This window comes from Centruroides vittatus, unplaced genomic scaffold (genome assembly GCF_030686945.1).
Source record: "Centruroides vittatus isolate TY-2023 unplaced genomic scaffold, ASM3068694v2 contig_357, whole genome shotgun sequence".
NCBI lineage: Eukaryota > Metazoa > Arthropoda > Arachnida > Scorpiones > Buthidae > Centruroides > Centruroides vittatus.
The window spans coordinates 154,907-175,933 of NW_027122180.1; the positions used below are offsets into that span (position 1 = coordinate 154,907).

Below are 21,027 nucleotides of genomic sequence, written 5' to 3' on the forward strand. Positions count from 1 at the left end.
CGTGCCTGTCAACATAGAAATTACAAATGCGAGTCACTTGTGTGTTAACTTTTCTCTCTATAGTGAAAACGTTTTATCCGCATTCTTGTCCGATATAAACAACTACGAAATCAACTAGGATTAATACCATAATGATTTCACTTTGTGACATTTTAGAATATGTGGGTGATAGAAAAAGATGTCTTATAGAAGGAGAGGAAATGCTAAAACAGATAATTTGCTGTGGCATTAAAGAAAAAATATATAAGACAGATGACGACGATGGTTGCCCAGTCGAAATAGAAGTTTTCGCTCTCTGCTTATCTAGTATTGTTTCAAAGAAACCTCACGAAATTACGTTAAATATCAAATGGAGTTCAGAACTCAATAAATATTTGATGACATCTATAAAGTGTACTTGCATAGCAGGAGAAGCAGGATACTGTAAGCATTCAATAGGGACACTGCTTCATGTAAACAGGTAAAACACTCAAATATTTAACTAATAGGTTAGTTGTATTGGCATGAAGATATAAATAAGTACTTTTCTCTTGCAGGTATGGTAATACTTTGGAAGATCTGAGTTGTACTGATCTTGAGCAGTATTGGAGCAAAATGTCAAGCAGGTCTGATGGGAGATATGGAGCTTGTAAAGTTGAAAATTTGTGCCATGTCCAGACAAAGGAAACAGAAATTCTTTCATTAAATGAAAGCCAAAGAGATGCTATCAGAGAACGATTTTTTCAAGAGTTGCCTGATTCTGCTTTAGCAAAGCATTCAATTGGAAGAAAATGCTTAGTAGCCAAAGCTGTACAAAGTTCAGCTGATAATATTGCACCACATTGGTCAATATTAAAAGTAATTGAACACTGTATGGACTGTAATAAATATTTGCCTAATATAAGTGATCATCTTATGCCTATTCAGGATTCAATGTACTACAGAGAAAATATATACAAAAATAAGAGAGAGATAGAAAACATTTGCCACTTGACAATGGAACAAAATAATGATTTATGGAAGAAAGAAAGAAGTATTAGAGTGACAGGATCAGTGTGCTATGAACTATATACTTATGGAAGGAGGAAAAATGCAGACTGGGAAAAGAAGTTAACAAATATATTTAGAAGCAAATTTAAGGGAAATGAAAATACAGAGTATGGTAAAAAGTGGGAAAAAACAGCACTCACATTGTATGGAACACTCTATGGTTGTGATGTCAAACAGTTTGGTTTGATAATTTCACCATTACTGACATGTTTTGCATTTTCTCCTGATGGGATTGTATTTAACGATGAAAAACCTATCAAGCTGCTTGAAGTAAAGTGCCCCAAAATTGGTGCAGAAAAATCTGCAGAAGAAATGGTGCAATTTCTTAAGTATATAGTACACGATGGGCATGGCAATTACAGCTTAAAAAAAAATCACAAGTATTATGGACAGGTACAATTAGGTTTGGCTATATTAAATTTAAATTCATGTGATTTTGTAATATTCAGTAGTAAAGACCAAACCCTTAAAACCCTTGAAGTTTTAGCAGACTATAGTTTTATTTATAAATTGACAGAAAAGCTACTAAATGATTTTACCAAAATTATTTTTCCTTACCTATGCAGTCATAATTCTTAAATACAATCTTGCTTTTTCCATCAGAAATCACTTTTAGAAGAAAATACACATTACTTTGAATTTTATTAACTTATAACAATATTAGCACCCAATTAAACAAATTAAAACAAAGTCATTTTCTTTTATTCAGTATTTTATTCATAATTTGCAAAAAAAGATATTTTCTTACAGATTTATGCAAAATAATTATAGAGAGTTAAGTACTAATAATTTTATAAAACATGTTATGTTTTGTTTTGGAATAAAATATTTTGTCCTAACTAGTGTTTGAGTTCTTTATCATACAAAAATTGAAAAACAAAAATGAGTAAGCCTTATTAACTATAAGATTATAAAAACAGTATTAAATTGCTGTTTAATACTGCTTCATTATATAGGGTCAAAATGAAAATGCTCACACCACTCTTCAAAATTTGTCATCACCCAATATTGGTCTAGATAAATTTACCACACCACAAATAATGGTTAGAATTTTGTCAATATGTGGCAGTAAAGTCCAGTCTAATTTTTGTTTTAAAACAGCAAATAGTTTCATTCTCTGAATAGCACGTTCAACGTGTACCCTGGCCTTTGCTATTTCTGCAGTCTCCAGTGCATCATGCTTACTTAACTGATTTTGCTTTCTTACAAACGGTGGACGTACTAAACCAATAGCTCTAGCAGAACAAGCATCTTCTATGTGAAAACCTTTATCTGTCATTACTTGATCTGCATAAGGATCCAGTAAATTTAACAAATTTGATTCCTCAAATATGGCTTTGTCAGATGCCCTACCTCCATATGCTTTACTTAAATAGGTGATAAGACCAGATGGGGCAATTCCAACTAATACTTTAACAGTATGCTTACCATAGTAATGGGAATAAGTTAATATTCTGCAACTAATACACTTTGGTTTTTCAACCAAAACTTCAGTGCAGTCCAAAATCACACGAACTTTGCTGTATTTTTGAAAGCACAAAGGTAAGTTTTTCATTATCTCTTCTTTGGAAGGCCACACAATTGCAGCACCTAATACTTGACTCAGATAAGCAATAATATTGAAAAATATTCTTCTACATGTTGTCATGGAAATTTGAAATAAAACTGAAACACAAGCAAAGGGCAAGGCCAGTTTTAACTTCATCATAACAAGAACAATTTGGACTTTAGTAGATATTGTAGTAGGCTTATAAGCAGTATTGTTGGACTGCAACTCACTAACACAGGCAGAGATGGTATCAAGCATTTTAAAACTGTTTAAACCTGTGAGAATATTCAATTCATTGTCTGATTTTATTAAGTCAAACACAGTAAATTTTAAGGTTGAATCTAAAAGTGTATTCACTTGAATTCCTTTTTCCATCAAAATATCCCTCTCCTCCTGAATGTTGGATTTTTCACTTAAATTTAAGAGTGCTGTAGCTGCATCTTTTTCTGCTTGTGATACTGATGTCATATCTTCATCCTCCTCTATTTGTGATGTCATTTGTTGATCTGTGCATGCACAGCAGTCAATAGATGATTTAGACCAGGATGTACTGGGCTGTGACAATTCCAAAATGTTGGTGTCATTATTAGATTGATACGTAGATTTTTCCTTGATAGTTTTCTTATTTGCCGGTTCCAAACCTAAAAATTTAGTGATTTCAATCATTATAAGATCTTGTTTTGGTATAGCGTTATTAAAGAAATGCATCTGACAAAATTAAGAAACAAACCTTTATTCCGTATTTCTTGTCTTTTTTGGGCACGAATGGACCTTTGCTCAGCAATCTGTTTTGAGGTGGTTGTATCAAACTTCCTTATCGGTATGTTTTTAGTCGGATACGAATTAGGTTTTAAATAATGCCGAGCACATGGTAAACCTATGAAAACGTAAGTACCATATGTGATAACAGTTAAAATATACTTATAAGAAATGTTTTTATTACCTGGCAAATAGTAATCGTCTTTGTCAAAATGCAAACTGCAAACGTACATAGATTTCGTTGATTGCTTTCCTAACTTTAGTTTTATTTCCCACTTTTTTCTCAGTAATTTATCTTTTGGGAATGTGTGCATATGTACTGAGTTTGATGTACCTTTAGACTTGCATCCAAATACACAGCAATACTTATTATTTACCATTGTAGGTTAAATACTTTCTAATTCTTACTGTCCACAGACATACATTATACCCATAGTAGTCGCCATTATGTAGTTCGCGCTAACACCGGTAGATGTCAGATCGATCGTTGGCACAAGCGAAAAGTGCGACCTTATAACAGAATGCAATAAACTCTCATTAGTGTCAACGTGACGGCCAAGCGGGTAAAGTGGGATCCTCTGTGGAATCCGTGATGAAAACTGGATAGGTCGAAAAATCTCCAAGAATTTTTCGGAAGGTGGACCGTCCTTCACCATCCAATTGTGATCCTGGTTGAACTCATAATTATCTTTGAGAACAAAACTGCATAAAATATTCTTTAAGATCAACTATTGATTATCTTCAACTCTTATTTTCAAGTATTTATCTTCAACAAGCGAGCGGTTGTAGGCCTGGCCGAACGGCTAAATTGCCATCTTACAATCTTACATGGAAATAGTTTTAAAAAATCTTCAATCTTTATAACGCTCATATTGAGACGGCCGGATGGCCGAGCGGTCAAGGTGGCAGCCTACCGCCTTGGGGACCCGGGATCGAATTCGGATGGGTCGAAAAATCTCCAGGAATTTTTCGAGGGGTGAGTCTACCTGATATGTCGGCCCCGTCCCTCACCACCCGGTCGCTTCATCGTGGACCTGGCCGCACCATTATGGGCTTGCTAAAAGAGGCCCTTTTAATATCCTGTAGAGCCATCCCCCCGAAAAATTCCTGCGGATGTGCCCACAGGGCGAAAAGAGTTTTTTAAAAACGCTCATATTGAGCTCTTTCTTTAACAGTTAAAAAAATGTGAGGGTCCGAATGTGGGGTATCAATCGAGAAATTAAAGATCTCTTTTTCAGACGCGAATAGGGAGAAATTGAATGTCTCGATTGAACAATGGAAGTTTTTCTGTAAACTATTTAAGAGAGCATTCTTAGGATCTCTGCAAATGCTCCCTTATTCGAAGTAAGAGGATCACCCATAGGTTTGTCCACTGTACAGTAGAGAGTCGAAAATCGGAATCAATTGGGGACTGGGGTTGTTCCGTTTAGTCATTTGTTCCGATTACCCATTATGTACGAAAAAATACATTAACCTGTCCGATGTTCAAATTTTTCTCCATTGCGTGTCGCTTCGTGTTGAATTTTTCTCCGTTGCGTGTCGCTTCGCGTTGAATTTTCGTCGATTTTAAGTCTAACAAAAATTTTTATAATAATAATCGAGGCTATTGTATCGTTAAAAATTATTTCTTTATTTTGTACAAACAAAATAAATATATTGAAGAATATAAAAACATGAAAATTATACTTTAGAAGTAAATCTAGTATCAAAAACGTTCTATTCAGCATGACACAGTCCGACTGAAAATCGTTCCGATTACCGGCGTTCCGATTAACGACTCTCTACTGTATTTGAATTTCTCAAATTCCTCTATATTTTAGGAGCTCTATAAAACTTATCACACAAAAACGCTAAAATACATTAGCGAGGTTGAAGCCGAAGTTTTCAACGCGAAAACGTGTACGTCGGACGTTCAGCGCCGCTTTCCTGTAAGCCTAGAAGTTTGACAATAGTGTTTGGAAAGTCAGTGGAATCATACTCGACATTCCAAACACTATTGTCAAACTTCTAGGCTTACAGGAAAGCGGCGCTGAACGTCCGACATCATCCACTGACTTTCCAAACACTATTGTCAAACTTCTAGGCTTACAGGAAAGCGGCGCTGAACGTCCGACGTACACGTTTTCGCGTTGAAAACTTCGGCCTCAACCTCGCTATTAATTTGACTGTATTCACGTATTGGTTTCCATTCTTAAATAATCAATTTTATTTTATCAAATACAGTCAAACCTGTTTTTATGCGGTCTTTTTTGTGCGATTTTTTATTTGTGCGGTATAGTTGGCGACTAGTCTCGTGCGTTTTGTCAAGTCTCACGTTGACTTATTATAGCTAAATAAACTTATTGTAGCATAAATGAACTTCTTATAGTAATATTATTGCATGAATATGCGAAAAATGAAATAATTTATTTTTTAAGTCAACAAAACACCACCTGGACAAAAATATGCAAAACACGATAGATAAGGCGATGCAGTCAAGTGCTGACATCTGTTGTCAATGAATTCTACGTGTGTTTTAATTACGTTAATTAAACCTTCAAAGTGCTTTCACATTCCTGGGCCATTAAGATAAGATTCATTTCAAAGCGTAAATTGAAGGTAAATGTACTGTATTATTTTTTCTATTTAGATATAAAATTTTAGGATTTTTATTTTATGTTTAGACATAATCCCTGAAAATGAATAAGGGCAAAAACAAAGCGAAGAGGAAGGTAATTTCCTTAGAAACTAAGACTACGATTTTAAAACGAGTTATTTTCTATGTGAGACTTTTTTATGCGGTCCCTATTCACCGCATAAAAAAGAAGGTAATTTCCTTAGAAACTAAGACTATGATTTTAAAACGAGTTATTTTCTATGTGAGAGTTATTTTCTATGTGAGACTTTTTTATGCGGTCCCTATTCACCTCATAAAAACAGGTTTGACTGTAATTACGTAATACGTAATTAGTAAATACGATATATTTACCAGACAGATTACTTTCATTTTGGAATCATTCAAGTATTACGTCAGCAATTTATTGTGAAAAGGAATTCGTTTGTATCTGACGATTGCTGATGATTGGATGATGGAAGGCGAATCTGATGTTAGATCGGAGAAAAAATAAATAACGGGTACAGTCATCACAAGATTACCTGAAAATAATTCCTGTACATTTGCGAATGGTATAAACTTCTAGCCTGATGACATAATTAGGGAAAAGAGTATCTTGATTTCTGATGGCTTTTTTTTTTTTTAACTCTTTCCGCCCTGTGAGCACTAAGAAAACATCTTTTTAAGCAAGTCTATTATGAGTTCGGCCAGGCCTACAATGGTGAGGGACGGGACCGATATATCCGGTCGGACCACCCCGAAAAATTCTTGGGGATTTTTCGACCCGTCCCGATTCGATCCCGGATCCCCCAGAGCAGTAGGCTACCACCTTGACCTCTCGACCATCTGGCCGTCTATTTCTGATAGCTGGTGATGATGGGGAGGGGAATGAAAAAAATAAAATTTTTCCTGATATAATACTTGAGCGAACCGTTTATAAAGTCAAAGTAGGAAAGAAATAATACGGAAATACAATTGAAAATTGTAATAGTTGAAGTTTTTTTAGTAACTTTATAGAGTTTTTTAATATTTTTTTATCAACTGTTATGTCAAATATAATTTTTAAATATGAATTTTCCATAGAAAATAAGACAAGATAGAAATAATACTGCAACGATACTGCGAATCCTAATGTCTGAAATTTGATTTGTAATTCTTATCAAGTATTATATCGAATGTAATGTTAATGTTAGGAATTTTTTAAAAAATGGAATAAAGAGGAGCAGAAAAGCCCGAAATGCTTACTTAATTAGGAGATATTCCTATCAATTTTTAACTTAAAATTTTTTTTAAAAGTCAAAATCAAAAGTGAAAGTTAATTAATTTATTTATCTATTTATTCAATATTTAAAAAAAAAAAATTAAATTTCTTTCGTAATTGTTGTCACCAGATGTCGCGACTACCATTTTCTACGCGGAATTATTTATCATATTCTTCCTTTACAATTATTGCATGCAGACCGGTGGCTCGTTTCTGAGTTGATTACCTGGTTATTTCGTTTCTATCTTGATATTTCAAACAAATTATAAATTAATCAAGTTTCGTAAGGTAAGGACATTACTTGCCGTTTTATTCAGATTATTAAAGAAATATGTACGATCATGTGGGTAAGTAAATGAATTGACACGTTTCAATATCCGCATGTTACTGTTATGATGCAACTTCTATCGGTTATGACAACGACTCGATTTGTTTAATATTTGCTGAAACGAAAGTAAAACGCTAATGTATTGTATTTATATTTCATTTATTATAAATTGGAGTGATTGATTTACTTTTTAAACTTAAAATGTAATATTAACCTCTTTAAAACAGATTTTCAGGAAATATATTAATAACAATAACTGAAAATTCGTTGGAAATTTATTACAGGTGTTAATAATTTATCGCATGTATTAGCTGTTTAAAATTATTACTACATAATTTGATTCCAAGCTGATTAATATTGTAATTAATGCTAATAATATAACTGGTTATTATATTGACATATGGTAAACATGAGAGTTTTAGATTGTCAAGAATTTCATTCTCTTGTCCTATTTTTCTATTCATTTTAATATATTTTTAACGTGTTATTGTTTTATTCCACGACAAATAATTGTACAAAATGTTAATTTGTTTTTACAGTGATAAAGTTGTTAATTTTTAAAAGTAAATATAAGCTTTGATAACATCCTGTTTAATTTCATCATTGTGTTTTGACTGATAATGAAATTTTACCATCAAAATAGTTTGTTAAATATATATTTATATATTGATGCTTAAAGGAGAATTTTAATGTGAATTACTTAAGTTCACATTTAAAATAAGTTTTGTAATGTATTCTATTATAATTTTATATGAAATAGTTGTAAAATTTAATTAAATTTCTAACAGAATAAGCTTCTTTATAAAATAAATTCAGATATCTTTATATATGTAAAGCTGGTCTGTAGCCATGCGAGGTGATATTTCCTACTAATAACGCTTTCTGCGGGCTTCCACTGCAGCCCCGCAGAATGTCATAACCATTCGACCATTGAATGAAACAAAAATAAGTATATCACACACAAATACTAGGCTATATAAATAACTATAACATAAAGAATAAAACTTAATACTTGTTCGGTCTTTTTCTTATTACACATTGTCCTGTAGCTATTTCGTTGGTTTCCATATGGTTTATATATGTCATATACAATAACATGTTGCTAGTGATCATAAACTGTTAGGCCGAGACTCCACTAGTGTAAAAACAGGTGTAAAACCCCTCGCTGTAAAAACTTTTAATCACGTTACCTATTTGTGTTTGCGCTCGGATTGCGGCGGAGGTTTGGCTTTACATAGAAATGCAATAGTTAACGATCACTAATCATAAGTTGCTTACCTATGCTAAGTTTACATAAGCCATCAGCCTTGTGGATGACCCACACACAAATTTCTGGCTAAATGCCTGATAAAATATAAGTTTAAGAAAACAATTTAAATTTTGTTAGTACATGTAAGCAAATATATTATTAGGATGCTACGTGAAACATGTTAAAATGTGATACGAAAATTATTTTATTTCATATTTAAATTTTTAACAGACTGAAAAATAATAGATAACAAAATTATTATTTCAATATGTAGTGTTTTCAGTATTTTTTATCATTTAAAATGTGATGAAATTAAACCACATATCAGAATGTTTACTTTTAAAATTTAGTAACTTTATCAAAACATGCATATAAAATTAAATGCTAACGTATTCAATTTTAAAAGTACGACGAAAGAGATAATAAAATGAAACAGAAATTGAAATATTTGAAAAAACTCATAAGCTTATATTATTAATATAAGTGTATCTTGCTTAAAGTGTGTCAATATAGTAATAATTTCATTCTAAAACTTGTATATTCTAAGTTCACTGTTTCTGCAATATTGATATTGGCATTATTCGATCCTTCATAACAAACTATTAATTAATGCTAGATAATTATTACTGTGACATCTGCCACCAGATAGGAATCTCTAGTAACACTCAGTGCATTAAAAAAACATCTCATCCACATGAGAGCATTATTTGAGATTCTTAGATAATTATATTTTAGACTGAAAAATTTATTTTAAATTTATAAAATGTTTACTAATGTATTTGTGTTATACTCATGTTGCATTTTATATGGGTAATTTTATATATATATATAATTAAAAATTTTCAACAGTTTATACCCAAAATTACAGGTAACAGGACAATTTATTTTAAAATATATTTTGATTTCGATTTTGTCTTCTTACAAACTATTTTATTTTTTGTGTTAATTTAATATCAAAAACAGTTCTTTCTGATTTATCTATTAAAATTTATTGTTACTAATTATGCTTGATATTACTGCAGGAATTGTTTGAAGTATTGCTATTTTTAATTTAATATATTACATATATATTAGGACAATTTATATAAGTAATTGATAATTAACAAAATTATTGTTTGATATTTAATTTAATGTGGTTTTAATAATAAAAACTAATAAATTTGGCTGACTTTGTAAATTTCTGTATTCAGAAAGTTAAAAATTTAGATATCTCAAAGTTACAGTAATTGACCTATTTTTCAAGAACAAAAACAATGAATTGTCATCAAAAGAATGCTGCCAGAATTTTTATCATGAAAAAAAATTAAATTCTATACATTTTGAATACTTGTATATTTAACAATATAAATTTATTACTTTTTAAAACAATAATCTTTTAATAATTTAAATAAAAGTAATAACTCCAAAAATAAATACTTAAATTTGGGTAATGTTTTAATATCTTAATATTTTTAATAATTTATTTTCAAAATTATAATAATGCATAAGTGAAATTTTAAATTGATTCTTTACTTTCAAAATATCATTTAGACTAATGGTTTTTTTTTTTTTAAAGATTCTAATAGGATATAGAGAAATATTACTAAGAAAGCTATTTTGATCTATAAATTTAAAATTTATGTTATATGCAAGGTTAAGAAATATAATAAATTTATTAATTTTGTAAATTGATAAGTGTTAAGACTTTCAAGTTTAGTAAATATGTTAATAATTATTAGTGTAATTTATTAAAACTGTATTTTTTTTATAATTATTTTTCTGTTTAAAATTTTATTTACTATATTATATACAAATAGGATTGCTTAATTTATCAACTTTACAGTTGTGATATTTTTGGAGTTTAATTGCAATAAATTTTAATATGAAAATTTGCACCTTTAATCATCCAGCAACAAATGTTTTAATAAATTAAAAACGTTTTCGATCGTTTTTAACGGTCTTCTTCAGTTACAACTCAAATTAATAAAAGAACAATAAAAATAAATTTTAAATTTTTATTTCAGTTTTAGTATAAATTATAAAAATTTGATTATAAAAACTTAAAAGGTTATATCATGATTTTACCATCATAATTATTTTCTCTAGATACAATTTTTTCATATGTAATTTGTATTTGTTGATTAAAACACACAAAATTTCAATAATACAATTAAAGTATATATTGTAAATGATATAAAAAACTTTAATGTAAAAGTGACACTGATTTAAAAACAGTGGCTGGAAAAATGCAATTTATTCAAATAAATATAAATATAATAGATATTATATTTATACATTATAATAAATATTTAAGTAAGTATAAATATTTAATATTTTAGACAGTTATAAGTATAATAGATATTATAAGTTAAAAAGGTGTAATTTTTAAATTTAGCAAAATTTATTAAATTCTATATAACTTTATTTGTTTTTTTTTCTATTGTGGTAACTCACAATAAAAAAATTTTTTAATTAACCTTAAAAAGCTTTTTTAAGAATTTTACTTATAAATGTGTTTGTGTTCATAATAAAAACACTTATGATATTCTTGTTTATTTTTATATTAAAATACACAAAAAATACCAAATGATAGTTTGATTCTTCAGAATTTTATTTCTGTCTGGTATGTAACATTGCCATTTTTCATAATCAATTAAAAATTGATAGTTATAATATTACTTTTAATATATTCTATAATGTGATCATTTACATATTTTGAAGTTCATGACCTTCATTTAATGATAACTGAAACACCTTGACATTCAAGATGAATTTTCATTTTTCTGAACTGAATTAGTGAACTAGATTTCAGAGTTAAAATATATTAATAATGCATTAATTTAGACCTGCTGTTCTTGAGAGGTGTCAGAAAGATACAGTTACAAAACTTAAACAAATTTATGTCAAGGATAACTTCAATCTATGTTCTTAACACCAGGTTTTTCCAAGCCCAATTAGACAGGTGCATGTCAATGTACAGTACATTACTCAAGATAACAAATAATAACAATAACTCATTTAATATATTTTAAAAATTTTATATAAACTTTTTATATGTAAATGATAAAATTGAATGATTCAATGTATTAAAAAAAACAGTAATAATTTTATTAGATAAACTTATACATTAAAAACATTTTATACATATATTTAACAAAATAATATAAATTTTTACAAATAATTATTCATATTTATTAAAATTGAAAACATTTTTTATTCTGAATTATAGATTATTTAAAATCAATTACTATTTCAAATTTTGATGTCTTTTTAATAATCTTTAATTTTCAATGATTTATTAAATAAAATATTTTTCATATGGATAAATAGGAATCATCTAATAGAAATAAAAAAAAGAAAAGAAAATTAGTCCTTTAATTCAACTGAATTATTTATGAAATAATTGGTTGACTAATTATTCTGTAGATGAGAACAAACAAAACACTTTATTAAAATAAGTCGAGAAATTCTTCATTTGGTGAAAATATAGATCTACATTAATAAATCATTTTTAAAATATTTTAATGGAAAACATGAGAAACAAATTATATGACAGGATTAGATTTACAATAAATATTTTTATAATTAAACTACAATAATTATCATAAGTATAAAACATGTTAGTTTATTAGAATGTTTACTTGTTTATTATTTAAATAACTTACAAATATTAAAAAAGAATATTTTTTAAATGTCACTATTATCACTATTTTTTAGACTAACAAATTTAATATTTATTTAAATATGTCAGAGAAGGTTGTTGACAAACTGTTAATAGAAGAATTGAATGTCAGTTAAAATGTTTGTCTGTAAATTCTGAATGATAATACTAATATTTATTCAAAAATTTGCTTGAATATGTATATTAGATCTTACTGTAAACTATTATAGTATTTTAGAAATCCAGTATTAAATTTAATACAGCTTCCTGTTTCAGTTATGTTTTTCATAAATTTCAATACATTAACAAATATTTAAATGTTTTATATTTGAAAAATAAAATTTAAACTGAACAAATACTAGTTAACTCTGTTAGAATCAAGTTAATTATAAATTTTAACTAAATAAAAATGATAAATTATAAGTTTTAAAAAATTTATTAATTAAAAGTTTTTTAATGATTCAGTTCATTTATAGATACTAACATGTAAGTTAATTAAATTGAACAGTTAATTTTAATCACATTATTAAAAAAGATTATTGTTTAGCAAGGTATATCTCTAACTTGGCAAAAACTATAATTATATTAGAATCAAATGTTCAATTGAATTTGATACCTGTAAATGGACTGAATCATTTAAAGAATTTTTTAAAATTATAATCAGCAATGAAATTACAATATTAATCATCTATGGATTAATTGAATTGAATATTAATAAATAAAAATAAGCTTTAATAAAATTTATAAAGTGAGTCACAAAACCTTTCACACTTATTTTTCTAGCAGTTTTAATCCATAAGATAGGAGAACAAATGTTTTTGGCTGTTTTAAATGGCCGCCTTCAGGTTGAAATGGCCGAAAATGTTTGGTCTCCTATCTTATGGATTAAAACTTCTAGAAAAATAAGTGTGAAAGGTTTTGTGAAACTTGGTTTAAGAAGTTGTAGTTTTCCATGCATGCAATTTATGAAGTGTGTATAATTATTAACAAAGTGATTTTATAATTCAAAAATCAAATAAAATCTAACCTAAAATATTAAATCAGTGTAGGTAGATTTTTGATGTTTCTGGTCAAATATAGGTTTTTTTCTTAATATATATTATCTGTTCTATACTATACTGTTTTTGGTCATTTAATATAGCTTAAACATCAAAAATTGGTATAATATAACCGAACTAAATTATAATTGGTAATATATTTTGTAATTTACTTTTTGGAAGTATTGTATAATACTATACAGTATATGTTATATTACAGATATAAAATTTTAAATCCTGAAAACAATAACTTCTGTTTTACTATATCATACTGTGCAAGTTTAGAGATATTTGAATTGATTTGTATTCAAATTAGAGATAATTGTTCCATAAGACTATTTTTGATTTTCCTTAATGTAGTGCCTTGATGATATGGCTGTTCAAATGAATGGAGAAATAGTATCTGCAGAACAGAAACTTCATTTAATAAAAAGAAATTTACAGGTAAAATTTATTTTATTCTATTAAATTTATATATATACAGAATTGTATAGAATTTGTATATTCTACTACATGAGAAATATTGTAACTAGTAACATTGTACAGACTTTAATATAGAAGATAGCCTTAAAAATTATAATGTAGTCTTATGGAGAAATTCTTCAGTTATGCAGTTAATAAGATTGGACAAAAATTAGATATATAAAACAGTACAATTATTTAGTGATTTATGTCAAGGCAACTGTAAAGACATGGGCTCTATACACTGCTGTTTAAGTTCTAAAAAAAGAACTTAAATAACAACTAGTTGATAAAAAACGAAGCACTTTTGACAAACTTGGGAAATTTTTTTTTGCCTTTTCCAGCTTCAAAGGTCATTCCACTTGATTGGCCATCTTGTATAGTATTTCTTTTCAGCTTTCAAATTGAATGGTATTTTTTTTTTTTTTTTAATTTGGAGATGTTACGTGCCTTACACGACTTCTAACCTGGAAGAGCAGGGTACTATTCTTTGTATGGCTCCTCTCCCTTGACCTATCTGATATGGGAGTCCCTACCAGTAGTCTGTATATGCAAGTGTAGTTCTTGGGTCTGAAGAGCACACAAGTTTCCTCATCTAATCATAAGCTTTCATCAAAGTGGCAGCATTATGAGGAGGAACTTTAGTTTTCAATGTTGGATATGTCCACTTCTATGAAGTGGAAGAGGCCAATTATGATAAAGAAAGTATATGATCTGATACCCCTAATATTTCTTGAACAGATTTACATATGCATGCTTAACAACAATTTCCAATTCATTGATGGAACAGATGTCTACAGTGTAAGTCATGCAAGGATATTGGTATTGGTAATCAAAACCATCAATTTTATCTATTTATAATATGATCAGTAGCAAATTTGGCTATTTATTGGAATATCTAATATTTTACAGGTAGGATTTATTAAATATATATTTAATATTTTCTGTAGCTATGTAGCATATTCTATATATAAAGCATTTTTTTTAAACATGTTTGATTCTTTTAGCTCTATATTCTATTTATTTTTTATTGTGCTGCAGACTAATTTAATTTAGATTTGGTTTTTTAAACAAGTAATATTTTATGATATTTACAGTGTTAAGTCTTATTTTAGATTGAAGCTTGAATGCCAACTTATTTTAGATATTTGCTTTGTTGTAAGATCATAGAACTAAATTGATTTAAATATTTTATGAAGTTAAATAAAACAAAATAAGTCAATTGAAAGTTCCGCGTTATAACTTGGAACTTCTATATAACATTGTGATCAGATAAGTTATCATTCTTCACTGGTGACACTTGATAATAGTGTGAATTTCATGTTTTAACAGATAATATAATCCTTTTTCTAAAGTGCCACTGCAAAATGCCACAATGCAAATGTCTGGAAAGCAGCCACGGAATACCCAATATTTTTTAAAATTAAAATTTAATTACAAAGTCAACACTTATTGGTGTATAGTTAATACATATGGATTTACACATATAATACATTTACAAAAATTCTGCTGTTCAGATTAGTATCACTTCCATGCCATAAAACTCATCATTTTTGGTAACTTGTCACCTCCTCAGTCCACATTAAACCAAGTTTGCAGGATTTTACTGTAATATAAATTTGAATGAAAAAATTATAATGCATTTCTGATCCAAAAAATGTTATCCAGTTTTTATTTAGAATTGTCAAAATTAATCAATATAATATATATATATATATAAACAAACAAAATTATTTTAATAATTGATGCTAGAAATCATGAGCTTAAAAGGAGTTTTTCTAAGTAAGCTATTTAAGATTGAATATCTACTGTAATTCAGTTATTTTATGGTATGTGCTTTGTAAAAACATGACAGTCATAATAATTTATGAACATTTAATTAAAATGTAGAGATATAATATTTTTTATTTATATTTGAATTTACATCACTATCAAAAAATGGTACTTTCTAGTGAAAGAAAAGAGATGTATAGAAATGAGTGGATTTAATACTAGTTGAAATAAAATAGAAAAGTCAGGAGATTATAATTCTAAAGAGATAATGATAAATTGACATAAATGTCTAAAATTTTCATTTTATGAAAATTGGTGTCATATTTACTCTTCTTTGATTGAACTTATAATTTTTGTGCTTAAATGAAATGTGTGAGGTTGAAGATTGAAAATTGAAACAATGATTGGATATTGAGAATCTGAAATATTTGATTTTGAAATTGTTTGTTAGTTATTTATAAATGTGGATAAAGATATAAATTATAACTAGAATACACTAGACTCTTGCTAATCCAGTCATTCCTTACTCAGAAAAGTGCTAGATTAGTGAGAGTACCGCATTACTGAATATATTTAAGCCTAAAGTCTGCCCAAAAGCAATGAATGTTATGACCTGTTGTTCTTTGATACTGATTCTTTAGAGTCAGGCAGGAAAATATGGCACATTGAATGCAATGTTGTGCAAAATGAAATGATATGTTTGCAAAATTGTATTTTTAAATATTTCTAAGTAATAATAATTTTAGAATATTATACTGTTAAATAAATTAAATGAATATTTAAAATATAATCAATATTGAATTTCAAGGGTTTCTGTAAAACTTAAATTGTCTAGAAAATAGAATAAGTGAAAATGAGGAAATAATAACTATATTACATTTAATAATAATAATAGAAATTAAAAACACAATTTTTTAATCAGGAAATTATAGGAGAAGATCGTTTAATTGAAATTCTTAAAGAACGAGATTTAAAATTATATTGGGGTACTGCTACAACTGGAAAACCTCATGTTGCCTATTTTGTTCCCATGTCAAAAATTGCAGATTTCTTAAAAGCTGGTTGTGAAGTAAGTAACAAATATAATGATTCTTATTTATTTTACCTAAGAAAGCTATTTTAATACATATTATAATGATTTTGTTGATTACTCTAAAAAAAAGTTATTTATGAAATTCTTTAAAGATTCAATCACTTTCTTTTGATTAAATGATTCTAAAGATATGTATTTTTATCATCAGAACTGTTAATAAGAAAAAACTCTTTATTCCTTATTAGATATATTTCTAAAATCCTTTTGTCTTTTTTTTACACTTTTTTTAAAAAAATTATCTCATTTTATTGCCTTTTCCTCTGTATTCAATATTAAATTAATTGTAATTATTCTATTGTTTTAATAATAATGATGATTATACATGTTCTCTATTTTACTGATATTAAATTCTCTTTCACCTTGTTCTTTGTAATTCAAATTTCAGATGTAATAAATCTCATCTCTGACAGGTTCTGATTTCTGATCTGTTATAATTTATTAATTTGTATTTATTTTGAATATGTATATATTTTTAAAGTTGATATATAATTAATTTTACTTTTAGTGCAGTATACTTTTAATTCTTTATAAGATTCTAACTTTATCAAAAGAAATTAAACTACCATACTATTTTTTCAAATTATTATTGTAAATGTTGAAGATTTTCCATTTATAATGCTTCTTCATAATACTGGTGATCTGAGTTTGGTTAATTAATAAATTGGTGATCTGAGTTTATTCTTAAATTTCATGAATCAGCTATAATTGTATTCAGTGATGGATTTACATACAGTATAAGTAGATATAGAGCTGCTTATGAATCTGACTACCAAAGAACAATAAATGATTCTCTGGATTTAGAATTAGTTATTAATAGTTTATAATTATTATTAAGTAGTCAGTTGTGAATAAACTATTCAGCTTTTATATTATAGTGTATAAAGTATAAAAAAATGAACAGTTCATTTACTTAAATTAGTAGATAATGTAAGTTTTAATTTATTTACAGTCTGAATGATATAACTCTGAAACATTGTTTTAGCAATATACATTTTTTTTTTCTTGTTTTAAATGATTGCTGTTTATACTTTTTCAAAGAGAGAAAAAAAATATATTTTTGAAGAAAATATTCCCTATTTTGGAGTTATTCAAAAATTTTCAGATACATTAACTTAAAACATAACTCATTACTTTAAAAAAAAATTGAAAATGTGAGGAGACTAGCAAAATCTATTCAACGAGCCATGAAAAGTGATAATTTTTCTACAGGTATGCACTATCTGGAAAAATTCTTTATCACTTTGACGAATTAGTTGTGAAAAATATTAGTCAAATTCAGAAAACTTTAGCACAGCTCTGTTTTCTCAAAATATTCTTTTTTTTTTTTATTCAGCACATTGTATAGTGAAATTAAAAGCCCCTTTAAACTACACTGTCACAGTAAACAGTAGAACTATAAACATTAAAAATTGGAAATTTCAGTAATTATTATAAATTAAGTGCAAATTTTTGCTGTGTCTTATAATTATAAAATTTTTGAAAGTATCATTTACATAAATACCTTAGTAGTAAATAACCATATGATCCTGCTGGCCTTATTATTATAATTATCAGACTTATTGCACACTTTTCAATTTCTTAATTAATGCTTAATATCCTGGAATGCATTTTGGCTTTTTATAGCCCTCTTTACATCATTTACAATTTTGTTTCAAGATACTTACTGATGAAATAATAATTTATTACATTTCTAATTACATAGGATATTTTAAATTTGGTTTGTTAGATTGAGCTTAAAGCAAATTCAGCAATATTACAAAATTATCTCATGTGAATATTTCAATTAATAATGTGATTATAGAAAATTATAGATTCATGGTTGAATTGTATGCATACAGTGTATGTTCCGTAGCCAGGTCACTCTGTTTCATTCAAACACTAATTTTTTTTAATATTTAATGTTACAAAGTAAATTAAAATATAAAATAAGTAAAAAAAAACTTAAAATACTTTGAAAGATGTATCTTTTACATCTATTACAATGTAGATTTCAAAAATGAAGAAAATCTTTAGTCATAGTTCATTATTCAAAAGCTAAACAGTTTAAGAATTTTATAATCCATTAAAACTTTTCTGAATAATGTAGAATATTGAGGCCAAAATTACTGTCATAATAAAAATTGATTAAAAGAATTTTGTTTTATTTTGGATTGGTTTATTATCAATTAATTAAAAGTGTGAAATAATCAAGGGAGGTTGGAAATATTTTTTAAAACATTGACATGAATTCAAATGGTTGTTTTCAGATTATAAAATTTTAATTTAATAACTATTTTCGAATATATGTTAGCATCAATATCTAGATAGAGAATAATTCACAAATTATTTTAAAAAATGTAAAAAAATATTTTATAACATGGCATTGTTTTGAAGAAATATCATAAATATTGAAATTGTTTCCTAGAAACTGATTTGAAACTGAGCAGTTTTATGACCCAATATTTAATCTTGATCTGGTTAAAATCAGTTTAGTTGGTTTTGATTTGCTCATACAAAATTTTTTTAAAGATGAAAAAAATTGAATTTAATTATTTTAAAACAATTTTTTAATATATTTACAATAATAATGATTTAGTTGCAACTTCTTCATATGATTCTTGTTGACATTGTCTTACAATAAAGTTAAATTTCTCCTATAATATCATTTTAAAACATTGACATATTTAGGGATGTAGACATATAGGGCAGCAAAGGACAACATTTTCCACACTAATGCTCTGTACCTCACTCTCTGCCAGCTCCCACTGCTATCCCACTTCAGTTGAAAAGTAAACAATGTAAAAAAATCGTAAACAGGTCACCACTGGATTAAAGAGGCACATCAAACTCAAATATTACATTACATGAACAGCAACAAAGTAAAGAAGAATAAAATTTAATACTAGTTCTTGTCTGGCCTTTCATTTTTTTTTATTGAGCATTGTCATGTGTATCACTGGTTTTCAAAAGACATGAAAGGAGCTGCCATATTGATATTGCAGTTTCTTGCAATAAGTTGTTGCTAGTGATCTTGAGCTATTGTATTTTTATCAGGGCTGTGGAGTCGGAGTTGTGAAGTTTTGGTATTTTAGCCGGAGTCGGAGTCATCAAAAATTCCCTGACTCCGACTCCTTTTTACTTTCCCAACTTGTTATGTATATAAAAAACGAAAAAGTATTTGAATTGTGTCACATTTGACTCTCTCAGTTTTTTTTGCAAATCTATACGTTTGGAGATCTCTCGAACCCAAAAACTGTCAAATAAAGGGAAAAATTCATGCATATGTTGGCATCTAATTTGTTTAGTTCAGAACAGAATAAAGAAATTATTAAACAATATCTCAGAATGAGTAAAGTTTAAGAAATAAAATTTGGCACAGTAGCATGTATAAAGGGCATTAATGCTATTAAATTTTGGTTCTTTATTAAAGGTCGACAGGGTACAGACATAGAAGGGGTCATGTGTCATATCTCCAGTGTGGTCAGACTTAATACTCGTTATTAGCATTCACAATCTTATAATATAATCGAGATGGGTTAATAATAATAATAAGCTCAGAGTTCAAACGGTTAAGAGTTGTATCCTAACTGTGTACCAAATTTCATCATAAAAATGTACACTAAGAAGGGACTTTACAAAATTCCTCTCACGGGGGTAAGAGGGAGAGGGTTAAGGATTACTCCAAAGAACTCCATTTCTACCGTACTATTTTAGATACGGTATTTTGCATTTTTGTGAAAAATCGAACATACTTTCAGACCTATCTAAAAATTCTCTAATTAGTCTCTGAAGAGAGACGACCTAATTCTTGCACCCAGTGAAAACAGGTAAAATCAGCTATAATCTAAATATCTTAATCTTTGTTATCGTTACTTTTGCGTGAACAACATCTGGCTCATCTGCTAGTTTTTTTTTTTTTTATAAAACCCGTCTCTACCATCAAAATTAAGCTTGAGTTCTAATATGAGGACAGACAGAAAAGAAAATCTTACAAAATTTGAAGATGATATTTATTATGCACTGGAAAAAATAAATCACATTGACCACTCTTCAAGTTTGGATGCTAAAACAGCAATACTGCACTATCCAGACATTGTCCAAAATACAACATTGATTGTCACAGCATTGTCACTAACCAAGCTTCATTAGAGCGTTTATTTTCCGCTCTTAAAATTATTAAATATGATTTAAGAGCTTCAGTGAATGCTGACTTAATAGAAGTGATTTTTTTTGTAAGTAATAATTCAGTTTATAACAGAGATGAAAAATAATAAA

At 27.8% G+C, this 21,027-nt stretch overlaps 2 protein-coding genes across 2 annotated transcripts in view; one reads left to right on the plus strand and one right to left on the minus strand.

Moving 5' to 3' along the window:
* Nucleotides 1-1,723: 1,723 nt before the first annotated feature.
* On the minus strand, nucleotides 1,724-3,831 carry LOC136974862 (uncharacterized). The gene is made up of 2 exons (XM_067269843.1): nucleotides 3,309-3,831; nucleotides 1,724-3,219 (listed from the first exon to the last, which is right to left on the minus strand). Exons 1-2 carry the CDS (start codon nucleotides 3,715-3,717, stop codon nucleotides 2,015-2,017), a joined length of 1,614 nt encoding a protein of 537 aa, XP_067125944.1. The 5' UTR covers nucleotides 3,718-3,831; the 3' UTR covers nucleotides 1,724-2,014.
* Nucleotides 3,832-7,323: 3,492 nt separating this feature from the next.
* The window catches only part of TyrRS (Tyrosyl-tRNA synthetase), a 33,551-nt gene continuing 19,847 nt past the window's right edge, over nucleotides 7,324-21,027 (plus strand). Inside the window, exons 1-3 of the mRNA XM_067269760.1 lie at nucleotides 7,324-7,479; nucleotides 13,806-13,889; nucleotides 16,603-16,749. Of these exons, the coding sequence (XP_067125861.1) occupies nucleotides 13,818-13,889; nucleotides 16,603-16,749 (219 nt within the window). The 5' untranslated portion in view covers nucleotides 7,324-7,479; nucleotides 13,806-13,817. The remainder of the gene's footprint in view (nucleotides 7,480-13,805; nucleotides 13,890-16,602; nucleotides 16,750-21,027) is intronic.

What these genes read in the sequence shown, in the direction of transcription:
- LOC136974862 (XM_067269843.1), bottom strand. Translation starts at nt 3,717, where the DNA reads ATGGTAAATAATAAGTATTGCTGTGTATTTGGATGCAAGTCTAAAGGT. An exon ending in ACAAGAAATACGGAATAAAG is followed by an intron (nt 3,220 to 3,308) that starts GTTTGTTTCTTA and finishes CTAAATTTTTAG; the next exon opens with GTTTGGAACCGGCAAATAAG.